Here is a 10,479-nt window from a genome sequence, read left to right as displayed (position 1 = left end):
AAAAATGCCACACAGACAGCACAAGAGGTCAGGATTGAAGCGAGGTCTATGGAGAGGGTGCGGAGGAGATTTACCAGGATGTTGCCTGGATTGGAAAATAAGTCATCTGAGGCAAGGTTAGCAGAACTGGGACTTTTCTCTCTGGAACATAGAAGAGACTTGATTTCAAGATTCTGAGAGGCGTAGATAAGGTGGACAGCCAGCGCCTGTTTCCCAGGGCGTAAACAGAACACCAGAGGATGTGTGTACAAAGTGAGGGTTGGGAAGTTTAGGGGAGACATCAGGGGTAATTTTTTTTTTACACAGTTGTGGGTGCCTGGAATGCCTTGCAGAGGATGGTGGTGGAGGCTAGAACAATAGAGAATCTTAGACGGGCATATGGATGCAAGAAAAATAGAGGGTTATTAGGTAGGGAGGGTTTAGTTTGTTTTGGTAGGTATACATGGGTCAGCACAACATCAAGGGGTGAAGGACCTGCACTGAGTTGTAATGTTTTATGCCTCTGGGCCTGTGAGCGATTGAATCTCAGATGCCAGAGGTTTCTCGCAAGTCCACATTCTGCAGAGCTCAAGGGAAGGGCATGCCATGTGCTCTGAGCACTGGGAAGGCCCGAAGGAGTATTGGATTTCTCGAGCCTGGTCGAGACATATGACTGGAGTCTCTTTGTACCCAATGCCTGCAGGGTTACCCAGGAGTACCAGGACCCAGAGGAAATGTCGGACAGCAGGGAAGACCGGTACGACCTCTTAGAAACACATTTCAATAAACAGTCAAGCAGGGACTGGGGCAGTGGTTCGACCCCCATCCTGGAGACAAGCATCGAATCCAGGAGATTCCCAGTCAAGTCCAGGGCACGTCACTGTAGGGGGAGGGGGTTTGTACTAAGGGAAGGTCGTGGTGTGGGAGGGGCAGTACTGAGGGGAGTCTCACTGTAGGAGGAGCAGTACTGAGGGGAAGGTCACACTGAGAGGGGCAGTACTGAAGCGGTCTCACTGTGGGAGGGGCAGTACTGAGGGAGTGGGTCTCACTGTGGGAGGGGCAGTACTGAGGGGGGCATCACACTGTGGGAGGGGCAGTACTGAGGGGGTCACACTGGGAGGAGCAGTACTGGGGGGGGTTGGGAGGCTAGCCCACTTGAGAGATGAGGATGGAATGGGTTGCTGAGATGAGAAGCAGCAGAACTACCTGCCATCACTGCCCCTGTGTAACTATTGCTCTGGGGTCTGCAGACCTGGCTCTGCACGTGTTGTCTCACTCACTCTCCTTCTACAGAAAAGGCTTCATCTCAAAACAGTTCAAACAAAGCTGGTGAGGAGACGTGCCGAGGTTTATCCCTTTAATCAGGCTATGTGTTGATTTGGCTCCATTGCAGGGAGATCCAGGTGAAGCAGGCCAACCGGGAATGAAAGGAGAGAGGGGGCCGATGGTAGGTGTACCGTTCGACCAGATCCCGCATGCCGTGGGACTGAAAGCTGCACCCAGCCACAACGAGGAGAGAGGGAAATGAGCCCCAACTGATACCACGCAAGGCGATTCATCTTCTTGCACCTGTGCAGCATTGAATGATGAAGGCAGTGCAGCTACTTTACAAAGGAGACACATGGGGGACTGCAGAGGCTGGTATCTGCAGTCACACACACACTCTACTGGGGGATCTCAGTGGGCTGACCAGCACCCGTGGGAGAAACACCCGTTGGAGAACATCCTGATGAAGGGTCGAACATTCTTTTAAATTTAGACACACAGCACGGTAACAGGCCATTTCGGCCCTCGAGCCTGTGCTGTCCAATTAACCTACACCCCCTGGTATATTTCAGATGGTGGGAGGAAACCGGAGCCCCTGAGGAAAACCCACACAGACACAGGGAGAACATGCAAACTCCTTACAGACAGCGTGGGATTCAAAATCCGGTCACGATTGCTGGCAGTGTAACAGCGTTGTGCTAACCCAGTGGTTTTCAACCTTTTTCTTTCCACTCACGTCCCACTTTAAGTAATCCCAATGCCATCGGTTCTCTGTGGTTAGTGAAGGATTACTTAGGGTGGGATGTGAGTGGAAAGAAAACGCTTGAAAACCACTGTGTTAACTGCTTTGAAAACCGTGTCGACTCACTGAGATCCTCCAGCAGAGTGAGTCGCTGTCTATTTTCAAGAAAATTTGAATTTGAAAATAGAAGAACATCACGTCAATTTGAGGTGAGAGAAGACAGATTTAAAAGGTCCCAGAGGGGCACCTCTTTCACACAGACATGGTGGGCAAATGGAACAAACTGCCAGAAGTGGAAATAATTGTAACGGTTGAAAGATGTTTGCAGAGGAACTTGGAGAGGAAAGGTTTAATAGAGACTTATAATGGCAGTAGTTTGGTTAGCGTGGATCATTTGGGCTGAAGGGCCTGTTTCCATGCTGTTGACCTCTGATGGCGTACTGGTGTGAGGTTGGTGTGAGGTACATAGAGATTGTGCAGAGTTTGTTCTGCTGGTCTTGGAGGCAGCAATGTAGAGTCTCGCAAGGTAGGTCCTGCAGCTCAAGGAGAACCCATCAAGTGGCTCAACATGTTGGACCTAAAATTAAGAGAAGTTGGTTCGGGACAAGAGGGAGGCCTATACCAAATATAAAAAACAAGGGATTGAGGAGATATATGGTTGTTACTTAGGTTGCAGGAAGAACCTTAAGAAAGAAATTAGAAAGGCAAAAAGAAGGTATGAGGTGTCCATAGCTAATAAGGCGAAGGTGAATCCTAAGGGATTTTACTGATATGTGTACAGTAAAAGGAGGGTTAAGGATAGAATAGTCCTCTGGATAATGGGACTGGTGAACTATGTCGGGAGCCGTATGAGATGGGAGAAATATTGAACAATTTTTTCTTGTCTGTATTCACAAGGGAAAGGAACATTGGGCTATACGAGATAAGAGAGGCAAAGGGATTAGTTATGGATAGGATAGAGATTAGTAAAGTGAGAGTTTTGGAGCTTCTTGGGTCAATTAAGGTGGATAAGTCTCCTGGTCCTGATGGGATTTTTCCCAGGATATTAAGGGAGGTCAGGGAACAAATAGTGGGGGCATTGACAGTGATTTTTGAAAGATCACTGGAGGAGGGGGTGGTACCACAGGATTGGAGGGCGCAAATGTAGTTCCGTTGTTCCAGAAAGGCAGTAGGTGTAGGCCAAGTAATTATCGGCCAATAAGTTTGACTTCGGTGGTGGGGAAGGTTATGGAGGGTATTCTTCGAGATAGTATATACACACATCTGGATAGGCAGGGATTGATTAGGGGTGCCCAGCATGGGTTTGTAAAAGGAAAGTCATTTTTTGAGAAAGTGACAAAAAAGGTGGATGAAGGTAGAGCAGTTTATATGATCTATTTGGATTTTAGAAAGGATTTTGATAAGGTTCAGCATGGAGGTTAATAAGGAAGGTTCAGTCACTAGGAATTAGTAGAGAGATTGTGACATGGGTTCAGAGGTGGCTGGGAGATAGACAGCAGAGAGTCATGGTGGACAACTGTCTGTCGGGTTGGAAGCCTGTGACAAGCGGGTTGCCTCAGGGATCGGTGCTGGGTCCCTTGTTGTTTATCATTTATATTAATGATTTAGAGGAGGGTGTGGTTAACTGGGTAAGCAAATATGTGGATGATACAAAAATTGGGGGAGTGGTGGAGGTAGTGAGGAAGGTTTTCTTGGATTACAGAAGGATTTGGTTTGTTTGGAAGAGTGGGCTGAAAGATGGCAGATGGGATTCAATGTAGACAAGTGCGAGGTGTTGCATTTCGGTAAAAATAACCAGAATAGGACATATACAGTTAAGGGGAGGACATTGAGGCACCCAGAGGAGCAAAGGGACCTGGGGGTTATGGTACAGAGTTCACTGAAGGTGGATTCCCATGTAGACAGGGTGGTTAAGAAGACATATGGTAATGCTGGCCTTCATAAATCATAGAATAGAGTATAGGAGCTGGGAGGTGATGCTGCAGCTGTTTAAGGCATTGGTGAGGCCAGGTTTGGAGTACTGGGCTCAGTTCTGGCCTCCAAATTATACAAAGGATATAGATAAGGTGGAGAGGGTGCAGAGAAGGTTTACGAGGATGTTGCCTGGCTTACAGCATCTGGATTACAGGGAGAGATTAAGGAGACTGGGACTTTATTCATTGGAATGTAGATGACTGAGAGGGGACTTGATTGAGGTATTTAAAATTATGAAAGGAATAGATAGACTAGACATAGACAGACTCTTTCCCCTGAGGGCAGGGGAGGTTGGAACAAGAGGGCATGAGTTAAGGGTAAGGGGGCAACACTTTAGGAGAAATATTAGAGGATGCTTTTTCACTCAGAGAGTGGTGGCAGAATGGAATGATCTTCCAGAAGAGATAGTTGTGGCAGGGTCCCTTCTGTCATTTAAGACAAGGTTGGATGTGTACATGGAGGTGAAGGGGTTGGAGGGTTATGGGCGGAGAGCGGGAGGGTTGAGCTAGTGGAGTTTTGTTCAAGTGAACCAGTGCGGACTTGAAGGGCTGACATGGCCTGTTTCCACGCCGTAAATGGAGAAATGGTTGTATTGATAGAGTTTCAGCTCGAAGCATCGAGAATTATTTTTTGTCTTGCTGAGTTTGTCCAGTAAATTGTATTTTGATCTAGATGACAGCATCTGCAGTCTCCAGTGTTAACTTCAATTCCCTGGCAGTTCATAAGAATTACAATAAGACTCTGCAAACTGCTAATTTTTTGGCGTATGGTTGAAAAGTGACTTTAACAGGACTCCCTCCAAACTCTTGGAGGACCCCGTTCTCATGTCTCGTTGACTAATTGGGCTAGTTCCCCTTTGAATAAAACCACGGCCCTAATGCTGGCACTCATTTGAAATTCACAGGGGTCCTGTTTCCGCCACGCTGCCTTGAAATCCAATGGGCCACTGTTTCCAATGCTCGCTATAAACTCTCTTGTTTTACTGAGAAATGTATTATACCACCATGTATCACCTTTAAAAAGTGAATTAAAAGCGTGTTGGTGTGTGAAAAGGGTAATACACTATAATCTGGCGAATACCATTTCACCACTATATTGTGAAGGACTGTGGCTGTCACCTAACAGCACTGTTCTTGGCCTTGGGTCATTGGCCTTTGTCATTGGCTTAACCTTGATGGACCGAGCCATTTATCCTAGTAAATTACTTGGGCTGGACTCCCCAACTCCCTGTATTTGGCCTTGGGCCATTGGCTGTTGTAAATGGCTTGACTTCGCTGGCACCAAGCCTTTTTAACCCTGTAAACGACCTGGGCTGGACCCAACCCCTAGCCCAGCCCTCCAGCACTATAAAGGGTACCACGTGTGTTCGAATCTCCCTCTTTGCCATCTTTGGATCACCCTGCTTCACTCCAGTCATAGAACCATGGAAGGGCACTGGAGAAATTGTTGGCAAGATGTGCATTGTGAAAGGGTTGGGAGCTTTTAATTGGTGTCCCTAATACTAGTAGCAGAGAGCTGTGCTTGCACTGAGTCAAGGGGTGGCAGGCATCATGTTAGTTTTCCTACATTGCTGTATGTACCCAGTTAATTGTGGGGTGTGTGTGAGTATTTCATCCCTGCTGCGATTTTCCCATGTTCGTCTATAAATTGTAGAGATGTGTTTCATTGCCGGTGTGATTTTCCCACAACTGCTATAAACTGTATGTGTTATCCCCATTACCATTTTCCCACATCTGCTTTTTTGTAAATGAAATAATTTACAACAAAACTGCTTTCAGAGTCCCTGCTTTTGAAACCCGTCGAATCTGTTTTTTCATTCCTAACAACCACCAACACCTCAAGGTCGCTGGTTTATCATTTTTACTGTGCCTGGTACGTATTGCCCAAACAATGAGCATGCTTCTCTCAGATGGGCCTCTCCGCTGTCCGCCATTTACACTTTCATGGTGGAGGACAAGTAGGAACATTTAAACTTTCCAAAAAAAGGATGATGAAAAAATTGCCCACCATTTGCACATTAAATGACCCACCTCACTGATCCTAGCCCCTACTGTCTGTCTCCAACCACCCCTCCACCCTCACCATCTAAATCCCAATGCCAACTACCTTGTCCAAGGTGATCCTAGCCCCGGCCATCCGTCACTGTCTGGTACGGAGGCGCCACTCTCAGGACAAGAATAAACTCCAGAGGGCTGTTAACTCGGCCTGCAACATTACAGGCACCAGACTTCCCTCCATCGGTGTCTTAAAAAAGCAGCCCCTATCCTCAAAGACCCCCACCACCCAGGCCAGGCCCTCTTCACTCTGCCACCATTGGGGAAAAGGTACAGAAGCCTAAAGACGAGCACCCTGCAGCACAAGGACGGCTTCTTCTCCTCCACCATCAGATTCCTGAATGATCAATGAACCAAAGACACTGCCTCACTTTTCATACACTATTATTTTTTTTAAATAGTAATGTTGTAAGATGGTTATAATATGAAGGTTTGCTCTATGATGCTGTCGCAAAACACCGAATTTCATGTCTTATTCATAACAATAAATCCTGATTCTGATTAACTCGGCTTGTCAGGAGCTGTAGCCGGATGCACTTCTCGCAGATGAAGTCGTCATGGATACTGCTGGCTTCCCTGATGACCCACATTCTGCAAGAGGAGCGTTCCCCTGCCTTGACTGCCATTCCCACTGTCTATGACTAGAGGAACAGAATATATGATATCTAAAACCCGTCGTTAACTGTCCCTACCTGCTGAATCCTTTTTGTTCCTCGAATTGGGTGACCCTTTCTGACCACCTCTGACTATTCCTCACCTGTCACCTGTTCTCATTGAAGCCTGTTGAGCCAAACCCCATCTCCCACCCTGACTGGAACAACTAGACCCAGGGCTACACGCAGACCACTGTCAGCTCGAGCATCAAGGTTGGGGTTCCCTGCAGCCTGTTAACTCTCCCTCACTTTCTGCCTGTGGCAGGAGTGGACATCTCTGACACCACCCCTAGTTTGGACTCATTGTTTTCTCCTCATTCATACAACTGTCCTGCTGGGACTGTCCCACCATCTTGCCATTTGTAACGCAAAGTCAGTCAGTCACCTATTTGGCCTCTCCCTCCCCTTCCCACTCACTCTCCCTCCCCTTCCCACTCTCCTCTCTCTCTGACTCACCATCTTTTCATTCTCTCCCAACCCCTCTCCCTCCCTATCTCCTCCCTCTCCCTCCCTCTCTCTCCTGCTCTCGCTCTCCATCTCTCCACCCTCTCTCTCTCTCCCCTCTCTCCTGCTCTCTCTCTCTCCCCCCTCCCCCCTCTGTGCATCAGTGAATCTGAGCTGTGAACATTTGTGTTTGCAGGGTTTAAAGGGTTCGAAAGGAGTAAGTGGTGAACCAGGGACTCCAGGATTCCCGGTGAGTATCCCTCACTTCTCTTGATGCACAACCTGCAAATACCAGAGAAACTCTTCCTCGTCATGAGGGCGGGTTTGAATAAAGAACCATGTTCAGCCATGTGTGGGGACAGTCAGCGGTGCAGTGGGTAGAACCTTTACCCTAAGGCTCCAGTTTCGATCCCAACCTCTGTATAGCCTCGTGGGTTTCTCGCGGGGGCTCCAGTTTCCTCCCACGTTCTAGAGTCATATGAGTCAGTGGCCCGGATCATTAAGGTCTATAAACATCTGTAAGGTCCACTCTCAGCCTTTGTTCATTCCTGACGAAGGGCTCAGACCTGATGCATCGACTGCCCTTCACTTCCTATAGATGCCGTGTGACCTGCTGAGATTCTCCGGCACATTTGTGTGTTGCACTGTTTTGAGCCCAGAGGACCCCAAAACCCAGCAGCAATAGATATTCACCAAGACAAAGGGTTACTTCAACAAAAGTTGCTTTTAATTATCTTTAAACATGAAAACAGGATCAAACTTTAACTTATTACTATTTACCTTACTCAACCCCCTTCTAATTCTAAGTGCATGTGTATGTAATGTGTGTGTAAGTTCAGGAAAGTTCTGTGATTCACAGTCCAATCTCACTTCTCAATCCTCCAAGTTCACTGGTTGCAGGCAATTCTTATTCTGTGCACAGAATTTAACATTTATGAAGTTCACCAGGCTTTGGTGCTTGAAATGGTTACTGCTCAGGAAGGTTCTTGTCAGTTTTCAGAGAGAGATTCATTGCTCATTGGTCACAAGCTAATTCTGTCTAATCAGCCACTTCAGTGTCTCGCCGAAGAAACTTGCCCCATCAGTGTTTTCCAGATGATAACTTCTTCTGCAGGTCACCACAGAGATCCTCTTGTTTCCCTTATTTTGGGTGAAACACTCTAACCAGCCATTTGCTCTTGTTTGGACCACAAGGGCTTTCAACAGGCTGAACTCAGAACTCACAACCCATCTTCAAAATAGGGTTTTCAACAAGCTGTCAGCTCACCATGACTGCAGCCTCCAAAAGCCACTCCAGAAAACTGATTCTCTCTCTTGGAGAAAGCCTATTTTGTCCTTGTTCTCTCTCTGCTTGCAAAGCCACATGACCTTCTTGGAACAGCAAACTGCAACCCGACAGATTGCAACACCGGACCCAATCTTCTGAGCCTGTTCATCTGTTGCTTTCCAAACAATAATCACTTCACAGGAGATCCAATTAACACCTACTTGTGATGTCTCTTGAGCTCTGGATTCTTCTATTTGCACCTCCTTTACCAGCCTCCACCACCACCCCTGGCAATGCATTCCAGGCTCTCACTACTCTCCGTGTAAAGAACTTACCTCTTTCCCTTTCTAATCAAGAATCTATCTGCCTGCGTCTTAAATTCCCAAAATGCCTTGGCCTCCACAGCCGTCCGCGGCAATTAATCCCACAGATTTATCCCGCTCTGGCAAATAGGATTTACTTAGGTAGACACCTTGGTCATCTATATTCTAAAGGGATATATTTGAATTCTGAGGCTGTGCCCCCGGTCCCAGACTCCCCCACCATAGGAAACATCCCCTCCACGTACGCTCTATCCAGGCCTTTCAGTATTCAATAAGTTTCAATGAGATTCCTCTTAAACTCCAGCGAGTGCAGTCCCAGAGCCGTCAAACGCTTCTCATGTGATAACCCTTTTATTGTTGGGGTATTCCAGTGAACCGCCTGTGGACCACTGCAATGCCAGCATATCCTTTCTCAGATCTGGAGCCCAGAACTGCTCACAGTACTCCATGTACGGTCTGACCAATGGTCACTCCTGAAGTCATTCTGGGTTTCTGTCCTCAGAAGCTTTGAGATCACTCATAGGGATTATTATGCCCCAACAAAGTCACCTGATGATCTTCTCAGTTGTGTGAATGTGTAATGTGGTGAATGCCGGCTCATTTTTTAAGAATTTGGACAGGTGCATGGATGGGAGAGGTATGGAGGGCTATGGACTGGTGCAGGTCAGTGGGACCAGGCAAAAGAATGTTTTGTCGGGTTGTACTTGTACAATCAGATGACAGTAGACTTGATTTGAGTAGGTTGGAAGCAGTGCAGGATTAGTTGCTGGTGGTGAGCATGGACTAGAAGGGTCGAAGGGCTTGTTTCTGTGCTCTAATGTTCTCTGGTTCCACATTGCACTTCCATTGTGAATGTGTAATTTGATGGAACTATTTCTCTGCACCTATAATATTGAAGTAAACAGTTCCATTGGAATTATTGAAATTATATTGAATCAAGCTGTTAGCTTTGTTCTAAAGCCCAATTTATATTGAGTTCAGAAAGGTTCTCCCAGTGTCCGTTTGTGCTGAATAGGGACCTGTTTTATCTGCAGCTCCACAAGGCTTCACACCCACTTCAGCTGAAGCCTCACCTCTCTGAATCCACAGCTCCAGTGTACCTCTATTTCCCTTCCTGTGTCTCAGTTCACACATGGTTTGTGTCGTGGTTAGTGCAACGCCGTTACAGTGGCAGCGATCGAAAGTAGGGTTTGAATCCCACGCTACCTATGAGGAGTTTGCACATTCTCCCCGTGTCTGCACGGGTTTTCCCCGGGGTCTCCAGTTTCCTCCCGCCATTCAAAACGTACCGGGAAGTGTAGGTTAATTGGGTGTAATTGGGCGGCACGGACTCGTAGGCTGAAATGGCCTGTTACCATGCTGTATGTCAAAAAAAAATTAATTAATTTCCATCTCTCCCCTGCAAGTTCAGATCCAGATGTTCCCTGCGCTGGGAGCTGCAGATGAAAGAGTGTGCAATGTGAGATCCAGCCTTCCAGCAGGTCTGAGATTTCCAAGTGCCCACGGCACTCCCCTGATCAGGGAATGAGCAACAGATGCGTGACCCACCCCAGCTTTACCATACTCCTTATTTCCCTGTTTCCCAGGGCAGGATCAGCAAACACCAGAGAATGTGTGTACAAAGTGATGGGAGGGAAGTTTAGGGGAGACTTCAAGGGTAAATCTTTTACACAGAGAGTTGTGGGGGCCTGGAATGCTTTGCCAGGGGTGGTGGTGGAGGCTATATGGATCAGCACATTGAGAGCCAAAGAGCCTGTACTGTGCTATAATGTTCTAT

General features: G+C 47.2%; 1 protein-coding gene across 1 annotated transcript in view; it reads left to right on the top strand.

Moving 5' to 3' along the window:
• The window catches only part of LOC138764078 (collagen alpha-1(XXIV) chain), a 410,285-nt gene that overhangs the window by 350,472 nt on the left and 49,334 nt on the right, over positions 1-10,479 (top strand). Inside the window, exons 44-46 of the mRNA XM_069939403.1 lie at positions 683-736; positions 1,373-1,426; positions 7,309-7,362. Of these exons, the coding sequence (XP_069795504.1) occupies positions 683-736; positions 1,373-1,426; positions 7,309-7,362 (162 nt within the window). The remainder of the gene's footprint in view (positions 1-682; positions 737-1,372; positions 1,427-7,308; positions 7,363-10,479) is intronic.

The sequence above is a fragment of the Narcine bancroftii genome, chromosome 5 (assembly GCF_036971445.1).
Source record: "Narcine bancroftii isolate sNarBan1 chromosome 5, sNarBan1.hap1, whole genome shotgun sequence".
Lineage (NCBI taxonomy): Eukaryota > Metazoa > Chordata > Chondrichthyes > Torpediniformes > Narcinidae > Narcine > Narcine bancroftii.
Note: the sequence above shows the minus strand (reverse complement) of the source record. Positions and strands in the feature narration are given on the sequence as shown.